Source organism: Procambarus clarkii, chromosome 37 (genome assembly GCF_040958095.1).
Source record: "Procambarus clarkii isolate CNS0578487 chromosome 37, FALCON_Pclarkii_2.0, whole genome shotgun sequence".
In the NCBI taxonomy this organism is placed as follows: domain Eukaryota; kingdom Metazoa; phylum Arthropoda; class Malacostraca; order Decapoda; family Cambaridae; genus Procambarus; species Procambarus clarkii.
In genome coordinates, this window is record NC_091186.1 from 27,531,679 (window position 1) to 27,555,753 (window position 24,075).

The 24,075-nt window shown below is 44.1% G+C and overlaps 1 protein-coding gene across 1 annotated transcript; it reads left to right on the forward strand.

The window, feature by feature from the left end:
• The first annotated feature begins 215 nt into the window (after positions 1-215).
• Positions 216-22,648, forward strand: LOC138372083 (ASNSD1 upstream open reading frame protein-like). The gene is made up of 3 exons (XM_069337339.1): positions 216-543; positions 5,775-5,828; positions 22,161-22,648. Exons 1-3 carry the CDS (start codon positions 511-513, stop codon positions 22,326-22,328), a joined length of 255 nt encoding a protein of 84 aa, XP_069193440.1. The 5' UTR covers positions 216-510; the 3' UTR covers positions 22,329-22,648.
• The last annotated feature ends 1,427 nt before the right edge of the window (positions 22,649-24,075 follow it).

Here is a 24,075-nt window from a genome sequence, read left to right on the forward strand (position 1 = left end):
TACGCAAAGCATTTTGGACATAACGTACAAGAAGGCTTACGAAAATTTTTAGTGGCCTATGTAACCATTTCCGGTGTATTTTCTATAAAATAAATAAATACAAATAATATAAGAATGAATTGTACAAGAATGTAACAACTCTTGTATATTTCTCAAAAAATGAATAAATAAATAATCATAACTTCAAACATAGAAAACGTAAATATTTCAGTATCATCACAAGCGATGGTCTGACGCCATCAACACAACATCAATCTTCCACAATCATCGTCGCCCCTAAATCAACAACACAACATCAATCTCCAAAAACTCGTGCAAAAGAAGAAATTGCACGTACCATCAAGAAGATCTCCAAGAAACCAGTCAACTAGCTGAGTGTTGCACCTGTGGTATAGAAGAGGAGCTGGACACGTATTAGAGGGTAGTTGGTAGGACACTTAAGTTCTTCGTGCAAGGTGCACTTGTGACAATTGGAGGATCGTGTCAATAACTGCTGTATTGCCCAACACGATGGACGACCTTCTGGAAAAAGTTGATCCAGAGGTAATTATGGTTATTTGGTGGTAAAGTAGCGTAGGGATATTATTATATCACTGGAAAGGCGAAGAGTTAGGGGTGACATGATAGAGGTTTACAAGTGGATGAATGGACATAACCGGGGGGATATTAATAGGGTATTAAAAGTATCAACACAGGACAGAACACGAAACAATGGATATAAATTGGATAAGTTTAGATTTAGGAAAGACTTGGGTAAATACTGGTTCAGTAACAGGGTTGTTGATTTGTGGAACCAATTGCCGCGTAACATTGTGGAGGTGGGGTCCCTCGATTGTTTCAAGCACGGGTTGGACAAGTATATGAGTGGGATTGGGTGGTTATAGAATAGGAGCTGCCTCGTATGGGCCAATAGGCCTTCTGCAGTTACCTTTGTTCTTATGTTCTTATGTTCTTATAGCAGTAGCGATGGTGCTTACCTATCATTAACAATGGAGGAGTAAGAACTAGTTTGAATTTTACCTTAATTTATATAAGAACAAGGTAACTGCAGAAGACCTGTTGGCCCATACGAGCAGCTCCTATCTATAACCACCCAATCCCACTCATATACATATCCAACCCACGCTTGAAACAATCGAGTGACCCCACCTCCACCACATTACGCGGTAATTGGTTCCACAAATCAGCAACCCTGTTATCGAACCAGTACTTACTGGTTTGTCTTTCCTAAATTTAAACTTATCCAATTTATACCCATCGTTTTGTGTTCTGTCTTGTGTTGACACTTTTAATACCCTATTAATATCCCCCTTGTTATGTCCATTCATCCACTTGTAAACCTCTATCATGTCACCCCTAACTCTTTGTCTTTCCAGTGAATGCAATTTAAGCTTTGTTAATCTTTCTTCTATGAAAGATTTCTAATTTGGGGAATTAACTTTGCCATCCTGTGCTGGACACGTTCAAGTGAATTTATATTCATTCTATAGTACGGCGACCAAAACTGAACTGCATAATCTAAATGGGGCGTAACCAGAGCAATATATAGCTGAAAAACAACACCAGGTGTCTTGTTACTAACGCTTCGATTAATAAATCCTAGTGTCTTATTTGCCTTATTATGAACATTCATGCATTGATCCTTTGGTTTTAAATTCTTACTAATCATAACTCTCGGATCCCTTTCGCAATCCGACTTCGCAATTTCAACACCATCTGGCTCGTATCTTGTAACTCTATCATCATTACCTAGCCTCAGAACTTTACATTTATCAGCATTAAACTGCATCTGCCAATCTTTTGACCATTTCAAAACCCTATTTAGATCAACTTGTAGTGATAGTGAGTCTACTTCCGTGTTAATTTCCCTACCGATTTTTGTATCGTCTGCAAATTTGCAAATGTTGCTACTCAAACCTGAATCTAAATTATTTATATATATTTTTAACAGAGGGCCCAAGACATAGCCTTGAGGCATTCCACTTACAACATTTTCCCATTCTGACTTAACCCCATTTATACTAACTCTTGTTTCCTTTGGTATAGCCATGCCCTAATCCAACTTAATATAGCACCCCCAATAGAAGGGTATGAGGGCCATACGATGGCCGTCATATGGTGGCCATATGAGGGCCACCATATCTCTAGTGGCCTCAATAAGGACAGGAAGCTGGCAGCTTGTTATTGGTCCCTCCCCCCCCCCCCCCCCATTTGTCCTGATGATTGTATTCAGTTGGATTTTGAATTGCAGCAGTGTTTTAACATTTACAGTTTTGGCATTATAAACCCATAAAGTTTATAACCGTGTGGGTGAAAAAGCAACTCCTGTTTTCCATCCTGCAGTGTGGGTTGTTGAACTTGAAATTGTTGCTCCTTGTTTGTGTTACATCTAACCTTTTGAAGAAGTGGTTTGGATCAACATCTTCCAAATTGTTCAGTATTTTAAGTTTTAATGATATGTCATGTCTGGTTTGTAATGTTGTTACCTCTGTAGCCTTCAACCATTCCTGGTATAAGAGTCATCTTAGTTCTTGGATGATTTTTGTTGCCCAGCATTGAGCTTTTTCCACATCAGATACTGCATGTCTTTCTTAAGATGATGTGGTTCATTTGACTATTGCTAAAGTTTGGTTGCTTTCTTTTTGTTTAATAGCAACTCTCACCTGCTGTGCAACTTTCAGAGATTGGTGGATTCTTTCACCAAAAGGACAAGGTCCTTTTCTTTATCAATCTGCTGCAAGGTAATGTTGTTGATCTGGTAATTGTGATGTGCATTGTTATGCCCCCACATGCAAGGTCTTGCATTTGTTTATATTTAAAAGCATTTACCACTCTACCAACAATTTGTGGAGCTCATTTAGATATTTTTGTAAGGCCTCAATGTCATTTTCACTTCCTACTTTACCATAAACCTTAGTGTCATCTGCAAATTTGATGTGGTTTGTAATATTCTCATCTGACATTGAAGTATATGACAAAAAGGGTTGGCCCCAATACAGAACCTTGCTTTACCCTACTCGCCACATATCTAAAATGAGATTATTTTTTATTTAGCATGACCCTTTGCTTTCTTTGTTTTAACCATTATTGTAGTCATTATATATGTACTGTAGTATTCTACCATTTATTCCATGTACTGTACATGTAATTTTTTTACCAATCTTTCATGCAGTACCTTATCCAAAGCTTTAGCGAAGTCCATGTATACTGCATTTAGTGGAAGTCCTTTGTCTAAATGGAAGGTTCTGTCATATTTTGTGTTTTTTAAGTTGAGATAAGTGGAGTTGATAATGTCATCTTTTAGTGCATTCCACATGCCCACCTCCAGATACTGGAGGGTCAGGTCTCACATTTGCACAGTAGAATAACAACATACTGGAGCAAAAGATACAGAAGGAAATGTAGAATAGAACTATTGGGGAGTAGAGGTGCCATAGGCACAATCAGAGAGCACTGTCTTAACATCAGGCGTCCACAGCTGTTCAACACCCTCCCAGCAAACATTAGAAATATTGGCGGAACAAAGGTGGATATATTCAAGAAGCACTTGGACAGGTTCTTGCAAGAAGTGCTGGACCAACCAGGCTGTAGTGGATATGTGAACCTGTGGGCCGCTCCAAGCAACAGCCTATTGGACCAAGTTATCACAAGTTGAGCCTGGCCTTAGGCCAGACTCGAGGGGTAGAAGAATTCCGTAAACACACTCCAGGTATCCAGCTTCCACTGATGTCCTCTTGTTTTATCTCCTCATTATCTATTTCTTTCAGTATCTTGTATGTGTTGGTCATGTCCTCTTTGTTCATTCTCTCTCTTTTAAACTTGTAATGTTGAATTTTTTTTTAGCTTGTCATCATAGCTTATTCCTCTCAATCACGGTGCTAGTTCAGTTACAGATGTCTATGCTTTTTCAAGTTTCTTTTGTGCTGTGTCAGGTATTCTATATATAGGCCACCAAACCTTGACAGGATGGAAGGCAGTAATATCTAGGTAAAAATGTCTAGGTTGAACAATGTTTGTACAGTATTATATAGGACTAATAAAAATGGAATGCTGAAGCATTAAAAGCTTTAAAATAATTTGATTACCTTTTTCTTAAACAATATACTACAGTATGTAGGCAGTATATTAGGCTTGTACTTGCCAACAGGCAAACACTTCAAATATCGTAAAAATAGGGAGTGAGTTAGGGAACGATGATCACAAAGAAATCAGATTCAACATTGCATGGAAAAGTTGTACGAGAGAAAACTATCTAGTTATGGGAGGAGACTGTGATGTGATACAAACACAGGATGATTTGACTGTGGATTATGATGTACTGTAAATGCAAATTATAACTTATTTAAAACTTTATAATTAGAACTTGGACATTTGTATGGGTGAATCTCATTTAATGTCACCCCAGTTAATATTGTTTGGTTTTTATGTTGCAAAAATTTTGTTTGAACTTCTATGATATCAAACAAGTAAACAATCCTATTTTCTCTAGTGTAAGATAAAGAAAACCACTTGGAAAACCTGTGGTGCTTATAGAAAACAAAGTACAGTGCTGTACTGTATTGTATATACCGTTTAGGTTAACTTAACTATTGTCTTTGAACACTACTGTATTTATATTGAAAACGAAACTTTTCTGTTTATTGAAAAGAACAATATCATCAGAAACTAAGCTAGAAGTTTTCAATTTTACTTAACATCATATCAGTTAAAGTTATGGTTTTTCACTAACCTAACCCTGATGTTAAACAAGGTTCACCTCTATACCATATACTGTAATAATATAATTACTAAATAACATCTGAATTTTTTTTTAAATGGTAAGATCTGAAAATGTAAAGGGTATGTGTGTCATGAGTAGTAGAGATCATAATCAATAAAATCAATGTTGAAATGCTAGAAAAACATGAATGTGATACAGGAATTTACATTTAGAAGTGTTAGCAATAAGACATTTAGTGAGAAAGTCAGTAGGAGCAGTGATGAGGGTTCGAACCTATGCGGTGGGTGTTCCCACGCACACGATAGCACTGGTTTTCTTATTAGAGGTGATTAGACTCACGCCCTAGTCAACTAAGCCATGACATGGTCATGTTGTGGCGTAGTGATCTACGGATTTGCTCATTGACACATTACACTAGTGTGATTACTCTGTGTGTAAGATATTTAGTGTTACAGGGTATTGATAAGGTTTATCTTTCCATTATTAGGTCCCATTTAGTTTATTCAGTTTGCATTTTGGTCACTACCATAGAATTAACATAGATGAATTAACATAAAGAGGATGACAGTTAATCCCAGGAATTAGAAACCTTCCATATGAAGAGAATAATAAGAAAGCTTAATTCAAGTTCTCTAGGCAGGATAAGAATAAAGGGTGACACACTTGAAGTATAAATATAGATGACAGGGTACAGCACAGGGAATATTAGTAGAGTGCTTAACATATCAACACAAAATAGAATATGAAACAATGTACAGTATTTATATTGGATAAATTTAGATTTAGAAAAGACCTCCATAAATACTGGCTCAGGTATAGGGGCTACAGCTTTATTGAAAAGATTTCTGGGTAATATAATAAATGTGATATCCCTAGATTGTTTCAATACCAAGTTAGACATACAGTACATGAATGAGGTTGGTTAGGTATCAATAGGAGCTGCCTCACATGGATCAATAGGCCTTCTGCAGTTTCATTTGTTCTTATATCAGTGCAACATACTCCAATAATGGTTTCACCATTGATAAATATAAGTTATTTCTTTACATTGCAGGAGAAGCCACTGAGAGTTCTGGATTACGAGCTTAAAAGTTTAAAAAAAGGCAGAGTAAGTATAAAGATACCCATCCAGTGCATTTATTCTATACTGAATGCTGTAATTTATATTAACAAAATGGCAGATATAAAAATGGTTGAAGTTGTGGTTGTATTTTTGTTGTCGTCGTCGTTGTTGTTGTTGTCGTCATCACCTAGTTGTGTTTGCAGGAGTTGAGCTTCGACTTTTTGATCCTGCCTCTTAATTGGTGTACAGATTCCTGAGCGTACTGGGCTCTATCATATCTACATTTGAAACTGTGTATGGAGTCAGCCTCCACCACATCACTGATTAATGCATTCCATTTGTTAACTATCCTGATACTGAAAAAATTATTTCTGTTGTGTGTATGGCTCATTTGGGTACTCAGTTTCCACCTGAGTCTCCTTGTTCTTGTTCCATCCATGCTAAATAGTTTGTCTTTGTCCACCCTGTCAATTCCTCAATTTGAGAATTTTGTAGGTGATGATCATGTTTCCCCTAACTCTTGTATCTTCCAGGGACATGAGATTTAGTTCCCATAGCCTTTCCTCGTAACTCATACCTCTCGGTTACCTGGGACTAGTCTGGTGGCATACCTCTGAATCTTCTCTAATTTTGTCTTATGTTAGAGTTAGACTCCAGGCTGGAGCTGCATACAGTACTTCTGGATTGGTTTGACATAAGTGGTATACAAGGCTCTGAATGATTCCTTACACAAGTTTCTGGAAGCTGTTCTTATGTTGGCCAATCTAGCATATGCCACTGATGATATGCTTTTGATGTGGGCCCCTGGGGACAGGTTCAGTGTGATATCAACCCTAGATCTTCTCTCTCTACTTGACTCTTGCAGGATTTCACTTCCCGGATGGTACCTTGTGTTTTGCCTGCTCCCTTCACCTAATTTCCATTGCTTTACACCGGAGTTAAACTTTAGTAGCCATTTTCTAGACCATTCCTCCAGTTTGTCCAGGTCGTCCTGTAGTCTGTCTTGATTCTTCTCACATTTTTAGCATCAGCAAACATTGAGAGGAATAGGTCTATACCCTCTGGATGATCATTTACATATATCAGAAACAGGATGGGTCCAAGTACAGAGCCCTGTGGGACTCTCTGGTGACATCTCACTACTCTGAGGTCTCCTCTTCTCATGGTGACTCACTGTTTCCTGCTGCTTAGATACTGTCTTATCCACTGGAGCACCTTAACTTTTATTCCTGCCTGTTTCTCCAACTTTTGTAGCAGTCTCTTATGAGGTACTGTGTCAAAGGCTTTCTGTCTCAGAAAATGCAGTCTGCCGAACCGGATACAAGACACTCCGTACATTGACAACATCGCACACTAATATTTTTACCACTTCGGACACCAGCTTTAGACGTTTCGCATATGTGTACGTGTTCCATATTAAAACGACAATATAATGCTATTAACAATTAAAATCTTCTATTTAACAGGCATATAGTTATTAAATGAAGTTTAGTGATGTAATAGACATAATCCGGAGTTGGTAAGGACGCCGCCCGCCAGCGTAAACACAACACACCCGAATGCCCACAAACACGATACAACGCACAAAACACAACACTTCTGTCAGTTTTTGGATAAACTCCTTTTATATTTATTATGTGAGAGTTATACATGTATAAAATGATAACTATTATAGGTAAGCGCCTAATATTTAATATTAATCAATAAAAAAGAAGTCAGAAGCCACACGCCTGTCTGTACATGTCTTTTGTGTAAAAGTATTTTGGGCGCTCATGTACTTGTGCGCTAGCTGGCGTTCACAACTGTTCTCGCCTACAAGCATTAGAATTAAACAAACATTTATTTTTTCATTTATATACAAGAAGAGAAGGCTACCCTTGAGTCTGTAATATTCATCTGATCACTGGTCTCCCATTTGGTCCTCATTGCTTTATCTTACTATTATTGAATGTCAATAACCGTATTATGCAATTTCAATTTCTTCTATTTCTTTCTTTATTATGCACCCCATACCCATCCCGTGGGCGGTGGTGTAAAGGATTACAGAGGCACATAATCAGTTCAGGAACTGAACCCTCTAGTTCGTTTAGCTAAGCAAATAACAATGTTTGACGCTAGTTACAAAATTATTAATGTTGTATACACATGTACACACACTCATACATATATATATATATATATATATATATATATATATATATATATATATATATATATATATATATACGTATACATATATACATACACATACATATTTAATCACCTACACAAATACACACATCAATAATCTTTGTGTCACAGGTGATCAACAAGAGGCTCACAACAGTCACTATAAAAGGCACTTTGCATCTATAGTGAATCACACAGTTACTAGTCTTGCTGCAAACCCACCCAACTGGGCGGCAGTTTTACAGTCATGTGCATGCATTACCTACAGTAAGCAAATTTTGGATTCTTCGCTAAGATTTCGGGCAGCATATCATTATGAATGAAGTACTTACACATTTCATTATGCAACTTTAATAAAGTTGTCCTTCAGCCTTTTGTAGTGTTCAGCTACCCTTATCTTCTGTATGTTCCTCACATTAACAGTATACACAAACATTGACATGTAGGGATAGAGACTCTCAGGTAAGTTAGTAATTTAAATGCACAGTAGCAGTCCTAGGCGTTCAATCCCCGACCGCCGTCCAAGTGGTTTGGCACCATTCCTCCCCATCCCATCCCAAATCCTTATCCTGATCCCTTCCCAGTGTTAAATAGTTGTAATATATATATATATATATATATATATATATATATATATATATATATATATGTCGTACCTAGTAGCCAGAACACACTTCTCTGCCTACTATTCAAGGCCCGATTTGCCTAATAAGCCAAGTTTTCATGAATTAATATAGTTCCTCTAATTTTTTTCTTATGAAATGATAAAGCTACCCATTTCATTATGTATGAGGTCAATTTTTTTTTATTTGAGTTAAAATTAACGTAGATATATGACCGAACCTAACCAACCCTACCTAACCTAACCTATCTTTATAGGTTAGGTTAGGTTAGGTAGCCGAAAAAGTTAGGTTAGGTTAGGTAGGTTAGGTTGTCGAAAAAACATTAATTCATGAAAACTTGGCTTATTAGGCAAATCGGGCCTTGCATAGTAGGCTGAGAAGTGCGTTCTGGCTATTAGGTACGACATATATATATATATATATATATATATATATATATATATATATATATATATATATATATATATTTTTTTTTTTTTTATATATATATAATTATACCAGTATAATCTAATAATATATACTGGTCTAATAAAATAATTAGACCAGTTAATACTCTCACTCGTTCTGTTAGGATATGTTAGCTTGATAAAACTGACTGTTCATTGTTGAGAAATGTGTTAACAAACAATATATCTGACGTTATCAAGACTGTAGCTTGCTTAGCGAAAGGAACTTTTTTTAAATTTGGGTTCAGTTTAACTACCGCTCAATGGATGAGTAATTGGGGCATAATAAAGGAACTAAGCTGATAAAATGAAAGATGGGAAAACAACATTAGAGAGATAAACTCGAGAGACGTTTTCATGTTAACAGGCCCAGAAAGGGCCCGGGTACAGGCCCAGAAAGGGCCCGGGTACAGGCCCAGAAAGGGCCCGGGTACAGGCCCAGAAAGGGCCCGGGTACAGGCCCAGAAAGGGCCCGGGTACAGGTCCAGAAATGGCCCGGGTACAGGCCCAGAAAGAGCCCGGGTACAGGCCCAGAAAGGGCCCGGGTACAGGCCCAGAAAGGGCCCGGGTACAGGCCAAGAAAGGGCCCGGGTACAGGCCCAGAAGGGGCCCGGGTACAGGCCCAGAAAGGGCCCGGGTACAGGCCCAGAAGGGGCCCGGGTACAGGCCCAGAAGGGGCCCGGGTACAGGCCCAGAAAGGGCCCGGGTACAGGCCCAGAAGGGGCCCGGGTACAGGCCCAGAAGGGGCCCGGGTACAGGCCCAGAAAGGGCCCGGGTACAGGCCCAGAAAGGGCCCGGGTACAGGCCCAGAAAGGGCCCGGGTACAGGCCCAGAAAGGGCCCGGGTACAGGCCCAGAAGGGGCCCGGGTACAGGCCCAGAAGGGGCCCGGGTACAGGCCCAGAAGGGGCCCGGGTACAGGCCCAGAAGGGGCCCGGGTACAGGCCCAGAAGGGGCCCGGGTACAGGCCCAGAACGGGCCCGGGTACAGGCCCAGAAAGGGCCCGGGTACAGGCCCAGAAGGGGCCCGGGTACAGGCCCAGAAGGGGCCCGGGTACAGGCCCAGAAAGGGCCCGGGTACAGGCCCAGAAGGGGCCCGGGTACAGGCCCAGAAAGGGCCCGGGTACAGGCCCAGAAGGGGCCCGGGTACAGGCCCAGAAGGGGCCCGGGTACAGGCCCAGAAGGGGCCCGGGTACAGGCCCAGAAGGGGCCCGGGTACAGGCCCAGAAGGGGCCCGGGTACAGGCCCAGAAGGGGCCCGGGTACAGGCCCAGAAGGGGCCCGTACAGGCCCAGAAGGGGCCCGGGTACAGGCCCAGAAGGGGCCCGGGTACAGGCCCAGAAGGGGCCCGGGTACAGGCCCAGAAAGGGCCCGGGTACAGGCCCAGAAAGGGCCCGGGTACAGGCCCAGAAAGGGCCCGGGTACAGGCCCAGAAAGGGCCCGGGTACCCGGGCCCCTTCTGGGCCTGTACGCGGGCCCTTTCTGGGCCTGTACCCGGGCCCCTTCTGGGCCTGTACCCGGGCCCTTTCTGGGCCTGTACCCGGGCCCTTTCTCTGCCTGTACCCGGGCCATTTCTGGGCCTGTACCTGGGCCATTTCCGGTCCTGTACCCGGGCCTGTACCCGGGCCATTTCCGGGCCTGTACCCAGGCCATTTCTAAGCCTGTACCCGGGCCATTTCCGGTCCTGTACCCGGGCCCTTTCTGGGCCTGTACCCGGGCCATTTCCGGGCCTGTACCCGGGCCATTTCCGGGCCTGTACCCGGGCCCTTTCTGGGCCTGTACCCGGGCCCTTTCTGGGCCTGTACCTGGGCCCTTTCTGGGCCTGTACCCGGGCCCTTTCTGGGCCTGTACCCGGGCCCTTTCTCGGCCTGTACCCGGGCCCTTTCTCGGCCTGTACCCGGGCCCTTTCTGGGCCTGTACCCGGGCCCTTTCTGGGCCTGTACCCGGGCCCTTTCTCTGCCTGTACCCGGGCCCTTTCTGGGCCTGTACCCGGGCCCTTTCTCTGCCTGTACCCGGGCCCTTTCTGGGCCTGTTCCCGGGCCCTTTCTGGGCCTGTACCCGGGCCCTTTCTGGGCCTGTACCCGGGCCCTTTCTGGGCCTGTACCCGGGCCCTTTCTGGGCCTGTACCCGGGCCTGTACCCGGGCCCTTTCTGGGCCTGTACCCGGGCCCTTTCTGGGCCTGTACCCGGGCCCTTTCTGGGCCTGTACCCGGGCCCTTTCTGGGCCTGTACCCGGGCCCTTTCTGGGCCTGTACCCGGGCCCTTTCTGGGCCTGTACCCGGGCCCTTTCTGGGCCTGTACCCGGGCCCTTTCTGGGCCTGTACCCGGGCCCCTTCTGGGCCTGTACCCGGGCCCCTTCTGGGCCTGTACCCGGGCCCCTTCTGGGCCTGTACCCGGGCCCTTTCTGGGCCTGTACCCGGGCCCTTTCTGGGCCTGTACCCGGGCCCTTTCTTGGCCTGTACCCGGGCCCTTTCTTGGCCTGTACCTGGGCCCTTTCTGGGTCTGTACCCGGGCCCTTTCTGGGCCTGTACCCGGGCCATTTCCGGGCCTGTACCCGGGCCATTTCTGGACCTGTACCCGGGCCCTTTCTGGGCCTGTACCCGGGCCCTTTCTGGGCCTGTACCCGGGCCCTTTCTGGGCCTGTACCCGGGCCCTTTCTGGGCCTGTACCCGGGCCCTTTCTGGGCCTGTACCCGGGCCCTTTCTGGGCCTGTACCCGGGCCCTTTCTGGGCCTGTACCCGGGCCCTTTCTGGGCCTGTACCCGGGCCCATTCTGGGTCTGTACCCGGGCCCTTTCTGGGCCTGTACCCGGGCCCTTTCTGGGCCTGAACCCGGGCTCATTCTGGGCCTGTACCCGGGCCCCTTCTGGGCCTGTACCTGTACCTGGGCCCTTTCTGGGCCTGTACCCGGGCCCTTTCTGGGTCTGTACCCGGGCCCTTTCTGGGCCTGTACCCGGGCCCTTTCTGGGCCTGAACCCGGGCTCATTCTGGGCCTGTACCCGGGCCCCTTCTGGGCCTGTACCTGTACCTGGGCCCTTTCTGGGCCTGTACCCGGGCCCTTTCTGGGCCTGTACCCGGGCCCTTTCTGGGCCTGTACCCGGGCCCTTTCTGGGCCTGTACCCGGGCCATTTCTGGGCCTGTACCTGTACCTGGGCCCTTTCTGGGCCTGTACCCGGGCCCTTTCTGGGCCTGTACCCGGGCCCTTTCTGGGCCTGTACCCGGGCCCTTTCTGGGCCTATACCCGGGCCCTTTCTGGGCCTGTACCCGGGCCCTTTCTGGGCCTGTACCCGGGCCCTTTCTGGGCCTGAACCCGGGCCCTTTCTGGGCATGTACCCGGGCCCTTTCTGGGCCTGTACCCGGGCCTTTTCTGGGCCTGTACCCGGGCCCTTTCTGGGCCTGTACCCGGGCCCTTTCTGGGCCTGTACCCGGGCCCATTCTGGGCCTGTACCCGGGCCCCTTCTGGCCCTGTACCCGGGCCATTTCCGGGCCAGTACCCGGGCCATTTCTAGGCCTGAAAATTATTTGAGGAGCAAGACGGACAGCAGGTCAGGCAATTGGTCTTCATGCTATCGTGATGGGGGATCAGCCATTATACGTGTTAATGACTCTTGTATAGTTGTGTAGTTAAGGACAACTGGGTAAAGGGGTAATGGGCATTGTGGTTGATTGTTCTACCTGGGAATCCTCCGCTGTTTTATATCTTATGTATGTATGTATGTATGTATGTATGTATGTACTAACCTAGTTGTGGTTGCGGGGGTTGAACTTTGGCTCTTTGGTCCTGCCTCTCAACCGTCAATCAACTGATGTACAGATTCCTGAGCCTACTGGGCTCTGTCATATCTACATTTGAACCTGTGTATGGAGTCAGCCTCCACCACATTACTGCCTAATGCATTCCATTTATTAACTACTCTGACACTGAAAAGTTCTTTCTATAATCTCTATGGCTCATTTGGGTACTCAGCTTCCACCTGTGTCCCCTTGTGCGTGTACTACATGTGTTAAATAAATGTATGTATGTATGTATGTAAGGAGAGAGAGGAGAGAAAGAGAGAGAAAGAGATGAAGACCGAGACAGAGAAATAGATATAGACAGAGTCAGGGAGAGAATGTTAGACACAGAGACGGATAGATAAGGATATGCAAAGTCAGTGAGAGAATGACAGAGATAGAGCGAGGAAAGAGACAGAGATAGGCTGACACAGAGAATGGCAGAAACGAGGAGAGGCAGAGACAGAGGGACAGGGACAGACGGACAGGGCCAGAGGAGGAACGGGGGAACAGAGGGGGGGGGGCAGTGGGACAGAGAGGGAGACAGGGACAGAAAAGGGGACAGGGACAGAGACAGAGGGACAGGAACAGAGGGACAGAGACAGAGGGACAGGGTTAGAGAGGGGGACCGGGGGACAGAGGGAGGAGAGGGGGGCAGGAGACCAAGAGAGAAGGGACAGAGGAGAGACAGGGGATAGAAAAAGTGGGCAGGGGGACAGAGGGAGGGACAGGGACAGACAGAGAAAGACAGGAACAGGGGGGCAGAAAGGGCGGACAGGGGGACAGAGAGAGGGACAGGGGGCAGAGATAGGGACAGGGGAACAGAGACAGGGACAAGGGGACAGAGATGGATAGGGAGCCTGGAGGAAAGGGAGGAGGACAGATGAAGGACAGCGGACAGAAAGAGTGGGCAGGGGGACAGAGAGAAGGACAGGGGGACAGAGATGGACAGGGGGACATAGAGGAACAGGAGGACAGAGAGGAACAGGGGGACAGAGAGAGACTGGGGAACAGAGAGAGGGACAATGGGATAGAGAGGGACAGGGGGACAGAGAGATGGAAAGGGGGGACAGGGGGAAAGAGATCGGGGACAGAAAATGTGGGCAAGGGGACAAAGTGAGGGACAGGGGGACAAAGATGGACAGGGGGACAGGAGGAAAGGGGGGAGATGTATGAGGGGGAATGTTTGCGAGAGATGGAGAAGGGGTATTTAGAACGGTAAGTTAGAGAGGGGACAACTAAGGCGCATCATTGAAAAGCAAAGCAAATGAGCATCATTGCAGTAGCAGGAGCCACGCACATCTTCAGCCTGCGTTGTTGAGACATTGTCAATTAAGCGGTGTCCAATAGCAGTATCTTCGGTATTTAAGCGATACCTTAAAAAATACTGGAAATATTGAAAGATATTAATCCAGATATTAATCCCCTTGTGCAACGCACACAAGAGGCAACAGCTTCTAGCTCTACAAGCGGCAATATAAAATAGAGAATAGGCGATTGTTTTCACTCATAGTGTAATAAACCCACGGACCCACCCACCCGCTGAAGCCGTAAATACCAAGACATTACTTCCGTTTAAAATTAAGCCGGAATAATCCTCAGGTATGTGGAGGATGTGGGAGGCCTTTGATCAACCGCCGACTTCCTGCCCCGTCGACGGGGCCACCAGCCCTCAGCCAAATTCTTGTGAAACACGTATGTGTGTGTATTAAATATTTTAATTTATTATTTCCAAGATTTAGCTGTTAGCTCTTGGACCCCGCCTTTCTAAGCGTCGGTTGTCTAATGTACCGACTCTCGGCCTCTTTTCCTCCATCATATCTGTAGCGAGTAGATTATCCCAATAATATACTCGCTCCAAATATAGTGTTAATATTCCTGTCAACCTTTGGAGATGAATGAGGTGAGGCGTTGCCCGGGCAACACGGTGAGGTGTTGCCCGAGCAATATAAGCAGCAAGAATAGCAAACATTAACTAGTCTACTTTCAAGTGTGGTCTAGAGCAGACACTTGCGAGATACTGTACCAACGCTCAGTGCGCTCAACTCACACCAACGTATCACCTGTGTACTTCTGTATATTCGACCAAATATATATATAGTATCTTAGTGTCTGTGTTTATTTGTCACCATACTTTACGTAACAATAGAACCGTTACATATCTAAACAACATATATTTTTATCTAACACACACACACATCCCCAAGATGCAGCCTATAGCAGCTTCCTGACTTTCAGGTTCCTATTTACTGCAAGGTGAATAGAGGCATTAGTATGTGTATGTTTGTGTCTGTGTGTGTGTGTGTACGTGTGTGTGCGCGTGTGTGTGTTTGTGTGTATACTCACCTAGTTGTGGTTGCGGGGGTTGAGCTCTGGCTCTTTGGTCCCACCTCTGAACTGGCAATCAACTGATGTACAGATTCCTGAGCCTACTGGGCTCTATCATATCTGCATTTGAAACTGTGTATGGAGTCAGCCTCCACCACATCACTGCCTAATGCATTCCATCTATTAACTACTCTGACACTGAAAAAGTTCTTTCTAACATCCCAGTGGCTCATTTAGGTACTAAGTTCCACCTGTGTCCCCTTGTTCGCCTACCACCCGTGTTAAACAGTTTATCTTTATGTACCCTATCAATTGCTCTGAGAATTTTGTAGGTAGTGATCATGTCTACCCTTACTCTTCTGTCTTCCAGTGTCATGAGGTGCATTTCTCGCAGCCTGTCCTCGTAACTCATGCCTCTTAGTCCTGGGACTAGCCTATTGGCATACCATTAAACTTTTTCAAGCTTCGTCCTGTGCTTGACAAGGTGTGTGTGTGTGTGTGTGTACGTGTATAACACACACGTACTTATGTGGTACGTATGTACTACATAATTGTAAGGCGTTTGCTGAATTAGAAAAGTCGGCTAGCAGTCCACCCTTAACGACACAATTAACTCATTACATAAAAAAAATACGTGGCTGTGCAACAGTGTGTGGGAATTGGGGAACTGGTGTGCATTTAGACGACTGGTGAGGACCAACAATGACGTAGAAGGATGGCACCAGCGTCTGAATCAATGGGCAGTGAGGGACAACTTGGCTTTATATATTTTAATCCCCTTACTGTACCGTGAGGCGTCCCTGGTAACCTTGCAATACCAACTGGTTTCTGATCAAAAGCTAAAGTCCAGTCGCCGCAAGAGCAATGAAGAGAAACAGGAACATTTGTGGAAGCTTTGGGACCGTTACGAGGAAAAACAGATAAGCCCCTCACAGTTCCTCAAGGAATGTTCGCGTTTTATCCCAGGAAGTGCCTGAACTAGAATTAGAAAACAGCAGTCTGTTTACTGGTTGTTATTTAACTTAAGTTAGTTGTAAATGATAATGTAAAAATAGCCACTGAGAACTGATGAGTTGCCCAAGACTTTTGCTCGTAAAGAGGGAATTGATTACAAACTTGGACTGCCTTTGAGCAGCCTGAGGGCAGCAATATCCCAGGAACATCAGCTAAATTTCGAAGACTTGAAGCAAAGTGAAATTCACACCAGTTACTCCATCTATCATCATTCTATTATGCAGGAAGAACCGCACGTCTATGGGTCATCCAATAATGTTAGCAGACTTCTAGATGTTACCACTGCTAGGCTTAGGCTCGGCTACAAGTACCTCTGGGAGTTTGTAACATCTGCTGATGGAGATTTGACTAAATGTAAACTCTGTCAGCAGAACTATTCGCTTACTTTGCGCCATTATATAATGGAATGTGAAAAAATCGCGGAATTTAGGGATAACACCATCAATAGTGTCCAAGAAATGTGTAAGTACTTCATTCATAATGATGTGCTGCTCGAAATCTTAGCGAAGTATCCAAAATTTGCTTACTGTAGGTAATGCTGCACATAACTGTAAAGCTGCCGCCCAGTTGGATGGGTGTGGAGCAAATGACTGTAAAGCTGCCGCCCAGTTGGGTGGGTGTGCAGCAAGACTAGTAACTGTGTGACTCACCATAGATGTAAAGTGCCTTGTATAGTGACTGTTGTGAGCCTCTTATTGATCACTTGTGACACAAAGATTATTGATGTGTGTATTTGTGTAGGTGATTAGATATGTATGTGCATGTATATATGTATACGTATATATATATATATATATATGTATACGTATATATATATATGTACATGTATGTATGAGAGTGTGTACATGTATATATATAATATTAATAATTTTGTAACTAGCGTCACAAATTGTTATTTGCTTAGCTAAACGAACTAGAGGGTTCAGTTCCTGAACCGATTATGTGCCTCTGTAATCCTTTACACCACCGCCCACGGGATAGGTATGGGGTGCATAATAAAGAAAGAAATAGAATTGAATTGGTCTGATTAAGACTTTATGACTATGTAATCTATGTTTTGCTCCACTACTTACTGGTTGAGTATGGGGTGCATAACAAATAATAGCCTCCTTCGGGGGCGCCTTGTTTCTAAACGTGTTAGTCTTAAATCCTTTAATCTCAAATCTTGCTACAATGTACCTCTTAATATATGTTATGTACTCTCGCAACCCAATGTACCTTCTTGTATATAAATAGATTTCAACTGTAAGGGGGTATGGTTTGCACCTTGTTATTCTAATAATGGATAAATAATTCTAATAATGGAAGCGCTAATTATATGAACAAATGCCATGTATTTATTCAGATGATAACAACAGCGAACACAAACCAGCGCATATACAAACGGAATGGTTTGTATGTACAAACTTCTCAGTGAACGAAGTTGTTTCTAGCCCGGTATACGAAATTGCAGTATACGACTTGACCAGTCCCCGCCCACCCTTCTCTTTCCTGCCTAATTTTTGTTGCCTGGTCCTGATGATTATGATGAATGCCTGGTCGTGATGATAACAATGATTGCCTGGTCATTGTGATTATCGCTCATTATGATTATGGCCACTTATTGACGATGGGTCATCGGGATCATGGCTCGCTATGATCCTGGCTTGTCATGATCCTGGCTCGCCATGATTCTGACTAGCAACCATATTTCCATTATTGGTGTTAATGACTAGACCAAATACTGTACATTGCCATGTTTCTCAATACAGTATATTGTTGGCATATAATGTTAAAGTTTTTGTCACATCATGCTTGTACAAACACACTAAGTATATTCTTCATCATTTACATTACAAATACAGTATGTAGGCTAAGGTCAGTCAGATCCTGGTTCTTCACAGTGAAATAATTGAGACTAAATTCAATTTGATGCTGTATTATTTGATTTCACAGTGTGAAGAATTTTAAAAACTTAAAACAAATTTTGTACTGTATTCATGATTCTCTGAGCTTCATACTGTATAAATATTTGTATCAATAGGGAATATAAATTACTGTACCAAAAATGCAAATGGAGGAATTCATGTTAGGTAAGAGGATTTTTTTCTGTGAGGAGCCCTTCCGGCTTCCTGGAGCTATCAAGCCGATATATGTTATATTAGTCTGGGGCATCAGTCAATTGGAGTTCAGCCTACCGGGGACCATGAACCAGAACCTGGCCCTCACAGAGAGGCAAAGGGAACAATGGCGTATGGAAAACCCGATGAATTTGGGGGCTTCCCATGTCTGCCATCGACTGGGGTTAGCACCCAGAAAGGTTATCATAACAAAACAGACCCCATATGGTAAGGAAATTGCAACCGAAGACTGAACAGAGGCGCAAAACTCTCCCTACGTAATGAAACAAGCAAACGAGCAAATGTCACACTCCGCCGCTTGTCCGCTCAGCCCTCCCCTCCTCGGGAGGGGGAGCCCCGAACCCCCCGCGCTGGCTACTCAAGAACTCCAGTTCGTTGGCTGATCTGGTCCGGGGTGGACATTGACTCTGACCTCAGATTCTGCGCAGTTGTGTAGCTTAGTGATGTACTCATCTATTCACCTATTTGTGCCTGCGGGGGTTGAGCTCTAGCTATTTAGTCCCGTCTCTCAACTGTCAATCAACTGGTGTACAGGTTCCTGAGCCTATTGGGCTCTATCATATCTACACTTGAAACTGTGTATAGAGTCAGCCTCCACCACATCACTGCCTAATGCATTCCATTTTCAACCACTCTGACACAAAAAAAATTCTTTCTAATATCTCTGTGGCTCATATGGGCACTCAATTTCCACCTGTGTCCCCTAGTGCGTGTGCCCCTTGTGTTAAATATCTTTATCTACTAGGTTTGGCTGTCGCTTCGGAGGGTTCGAGTCAGCGTTGTCTTGGCCTTTCCCAATGTATGTAGCACCCTTTCCCAACTGCGACGCCTTAAGGGTGGTCGCTTTTCGGTAGGACTGGTCGAGGTGGGGTTACCTGTACCTCTTTTACCCGGTCCAGCTGTTGCTTCAGGTCCTGGCCCTTTTGGAGACTTACCAGGGGAGAGTAGTCCTATTGGCCCTTTAGTGTCCGGCCCAGCCTTGGTTTCGGGTGCTGCTTGCTCGATGTCCGAACCCGAGATATTTTCTGCGGCTCCGTCTTTTTCAGCAGATTGGACCAGTCTGGTACGTGGCTGGTTCATTCTACTTCTTCGCTCTTCGTGTCTGGTCTTTTTGATGCGTGTCTATCACCACTTGTATGGTGATCAGATGGCTTCGTTGATGGTGTCCCACCTGCGAGCTTCGTCTTGGCAACAGTATAAAGTTTCCTGGCATTCTTTTCGCCATTTTCTTTCTCTTCGTAGATTTCTTCTATTTCTGATCAGGTTGTCTTGCTCTTTCTCTCTTCCTTGGCTTTTTCAGGACCGTTATTTAATGCCAAATGCTGTCGCCTCGTATCGTGTGGCGCTGGCGGAGCCGCTTCAGCTTGTGTTCGGGGTGGATGTTACTTCTGCCCCATTCCATAAGTTTTCTCATGCTTTGTTTCACCTCCAGCCTGCTCATGCGCCGCCTGAGCTGTCCTGGTCCTTGGACTGGGTGCTCTTTTCTCTCTTCTTCTCGGTTTGTGGTGGCCCCTTTGGTTCAAGAAATGTGTTTCCAAGGTTCTCTTTCTGTTGGCATTGGCCTCTGAGGGTTGGGTGGGTGAGCGTCATGCTCTCCTCTGGCAGAGGGGTTTCTGCTCCTTCGGTCCTGGTGGTCAGTTTGTTCGCTTGCAGCCTTCTTCCTTTCTGGCAAAGAATGAGATGGTGGCTTTCCAGAGGGGCCCTTGGGTCACTGATGCTTGGTTGGTCAGGCCAGGGGTGCATCATGTGTTGTGTCCAGTTGTGGCTCTTTGCCATTATTTGCTCGCCATGGCCTTAGTGGCCAGGGACACGCTTTGGGTTAATCCGGTTTCCCCTCGTTCCCTGTTCCAGGGTTTGGGTCTCCCAAGTCGTCTGCAGGCTTATTAAGTCTAACCAGTCTGCAGTCTATCCTCATGCCCACGACATTCATAAGTTTGCTGCTTTTACTCCAGTCTTCAGCAACATGTCTTGGGCTGGCATTCGGGCGTGGGGATTTTGGAAGTCGAACAGGGTCCTGGCCACTTGTTATCTAGTCAACGTTCCTGGTCCTAGTTGTTTGTGTGTGGCTTTCGATCGCACGTTGCAGCCAGTTGTCTCGCCTCTGCAAGTGGCGGCCGCTCCTGGGTAAGTCCGTCTTTTACTTGTCTTTGGTTAGGTAGCTCCAGTGAGCCGTAAAGGCTCCCCACAGAAAATCAGCGTTGAATGTAATGCAACTCCATTTTCAGGGTGAGCCCTGGAGGCTCCCCTGGCACCTTCCATCCCTCCCATCCACAGTTTTCATGTAGGTTTTAATGCTCAGCTTCCAAACTGTAATTATTTAGTAGCCAACGCAGGGGGGGGGGGGTCCCTCGGCTCCCCTTCACGGACAAGCGGCATAGCGGCGGAGTGTGACATTTGCTTGTTTGATTGTTTCTTTAAGTAAGGGAGTTCTGCCTCTCTGTTCGGTCTTTGGTTGCAATTTTCTTACCATGTGGGGTCTGTTTTGTTATGCCTACCTTTCTGAGTGCTAACCCCGGTCGATGGCAGATATGGAATGCCCCCAAATACATTGGGGTTTCCATAGGCCATTACTCCCTTTGCCTCTCTGAGGGGACCAGGTTCTGGCTCGTGGTCCCAGGTAGGCTGAACTCCAGTTGACTGATGACCCAGACACACATCAGTCTGATAGCTCTAGGGAGCCTCCAGGACTCGCCCAGAAAATGGCGTTTCATTACAATCAGCTTTTTTATTATTATTATTTATTAACAAGCCTATGTACACACAGCAATGTGATGCTACCATATTCTGTATGAAGGATTACAGGGTATAGATCAAACGCTAGTGATGAGTTCATCTAATATCCTCATCTCACAGAATGATTAGTCAGGCATGGAATCAGGAGAAAATGATGCAAGATGCAAGACTTGTCTACTAGCCTGCACTAGCAAACTCTGGGTAGAATCACAGAAATGTCTTCCAATATTCATGACTACAGAGTTACAGAGCTCAAAGTGTAACTACTTCATACACTCTCAAATACTGAAAAGAATGGTGCTTGGGTGGTTATGTCACCTGTGTTCAAGTCTGGTCTGCTTTTATTTGGCATTTGTAAAGATTTCTGTATTTTAGAGCAGCTTACTTGTTTTATTGTATCAATAACAGTTTTGATTTATCATCAGGTAGAAACAAATAATTCATTTATGGAAGGCATTTTTAACATTTACCAGTTAGTATAACAAGAACCTAAGCTGAAGCACTTGAATTACTTCCATGTATAAAGCCCATCCATTCCCATAGATAGGACTATGCCAGGTCAACATGCTGCACTGACGCAACATGGATCTTTTCAAATATACATACCTGTTGGTGCAAGGATAAAGCTAAAGAATATTTAATCCAACCCAGAAAGACTACTAGAATATTTAATCCCAACTACATTCAACTAAAGTATGGTACATTCAAACATTTTCAAATGCTACTTCGCTTCAAAGAGACTACCAGGGAGCACTCTTGCTAGTTGCTAGGCCCCTCCGCTACCTATACACAAAGTTTCCTGACTGTACACCATACATTATTCGTGATTGTCCTTCATTGTGCAGTAGGCTCGTGCTATTAGGTGATATTGCATATTCACATGCAGAATATACACAATCATGGTGTGTTTTGGACTCTGTGATTGACTGTTTCTCCAGATGTTTTTTCTACTATGGTTTGGCTAGAAATTCAACAATTTATATTCTAGAATTTTCCACTCATTTTGCAGTTCCTTGGGATTTTACTGGGTACTTTAATTAGCTGCATTTCTCCTGTCCATTATCATATTCTAGTAACATTTTTAACAATTGGTTTATGAGTTGTCAAATTATGTACAGTATTGTACAGGTATATAATGTTCATACAGCATTTAATATATAATGAACATTTTTTTCAGAAACTGTATCTACAGCAACCAGGCAGCAATGTCTTTTTCTTGTGCAAGAAGGTGGAAGCTGTGAATCATCTGGAGAAAGAGAGAGAGATGTTGAGTGAGAGACAGAAACAAAAAAAAAGAGTGCAAAAGAACACACTCACTATAAATGATCTTCATTGTTCTTTTTAGCATTTATCTTTAACTAAAATAAATTTGACTGCTTATTGTAAAAGGAAATACTGTACATTCCTTTTGAAGAGAATAAATCGCAATGAACTGGCTGAAAATAAATAACCCAACCCATACATACGAAATGAAACGAAAGTGATGGCATTTTATTCTATTCTGGACCTTATCAAGTCATGATAAAGGTCCAGGATGGGCCAAAATGTCAGTTTCATTTTATTTTGTGTAGTCATTGGTCAATATTTATTAGATGCCTTTATTTTAGTGCATTTGTAGCTTATACTATAATTGTAAGGTTAAATAAATTATTTAATTCTTATAAACTTTGGTATTTGAATCATTATAAACTTTGTGATAGCTGCAATCCATCCTCCAGATTGACAGTACGGTTTAATACTAAGTGTAATAAGTATATTTCCTTATTGTCATACATAGTACATAATTGCACGTATGGGGCTGTTCCATTTACCTCCCTATTTATTCTCCTCGTTTTCTGTTAAGACACTCAGAAGAATTTTTAGGATGAAGTTTTCAAGTTCAATTTGCTATACTCAAGTTTTAAATATCAGGAATTTCTTTTTCAGTTTTATTAAACAATAGATATTTTATACAAAATTTGAAAATATCCTGAGTTACTTTACAATTTATTGATATATTTTAATTTTGTTTTATTAGTTTTATTAAATTGTAATATCAATATAGCTACAGGTTAAGTACTAATTGTAATTAAGAAGCAGTAAAATCCTTATCTTCAAACACTAAGAAGGTTAGGTTAGTTCGTGGTTTTCTTATTCAGCTTTTCAGGTAAACTCAAATATTCACAATATATTTGACAGTACAGGTTAATACTAAATGAAAATAAGTACAATTCCTGACTGCTATGAATAGTACATAATTGCACTTACTTGTGCTGTTACATTTACCTCCTCATTTTTGGAGGACGGGTCAGATAGATCATAGATCAGTTTGTGTCAAGGACCTTTGATAATATTGTGTTACTATAGTAATGCACAGATTATGTTATGCAGATTCAGGTACTGTATGTAGAATACAGAATGGTAATGAAAAAAGATATTGGCAAGCACCTCAAATATATGGGACACATGCTCAGGAATGAACCTCAATACAAGTCAACACGATCTCTAGATTGGATGGAACAATCAACAATTATTGCCAGCTGCCACTGGGACATATAGACAGAATATATCCTACACCTTGCTACTGAGGAAGAGTCATGATCAGGTTGTGGGGACGACTGCCGGAGTCCTGACAGTCTCCAGGTCAAGCCCACCATAGCTTCCATCTTCTTTTATCCTGTAACTAAACTTAGGGAATTACCTAACTATCATATAAAATAGCACCACAAATGTGTTAAACATCATCACTGCACTTGGCTACAAATGATTGAAGGGAGATCACTGAAGTGTCGGATGATTCCCTCGTTGTCCTGACTACCTGCCTACATTACAGTACCTTCTATGGACTGTTTGCCCCCTGGATCTACATGCTCCACCAGCGACCCAGGATGCAACAACCATGCACATTCCTTTCTCCTGCTACAGCTACCCTGCATGGTCTCAGTGATCAGGACCATCCGCCCCAGATCTACATGCCCCATCAGCAACCCAGGATGCAACAACTATGCATATTCTTTTTTCCTGCTACGGCTACCTGGCATGGTCTTAGTGATCGAGTTCATCCGCACGCTGCCTGCATCGTTTGGCACCAGATCACAGGCTCCACAGCAACC

What these genes read in the sequence shown, in the direction of transcription:
- LOC138372083 (XM_069337339.1), top strand. Translation starts at nt 511, where the DNA reads ATGGACGACCTTCTGGAAAAAGTTGATCCAGAG. An exon ending in TGGAAAAAGTTGATCCAGAG is followed by an intron (nt 544 to 5,774) that starts GTAATTATGGTT and finishes TTTACATTGCAG; the next exon opens with GAGAAGCCACTGAGAGTTCT. An exon ending in AAAGTTTAAAAAAAGGCAGA is followed by an intron (nt 5,829 to 22,160) that starts GTAAGTATAAAG and finishes CATTTTTTTCAG; the next exon opens with AAACTGTATCTACAGCAACC.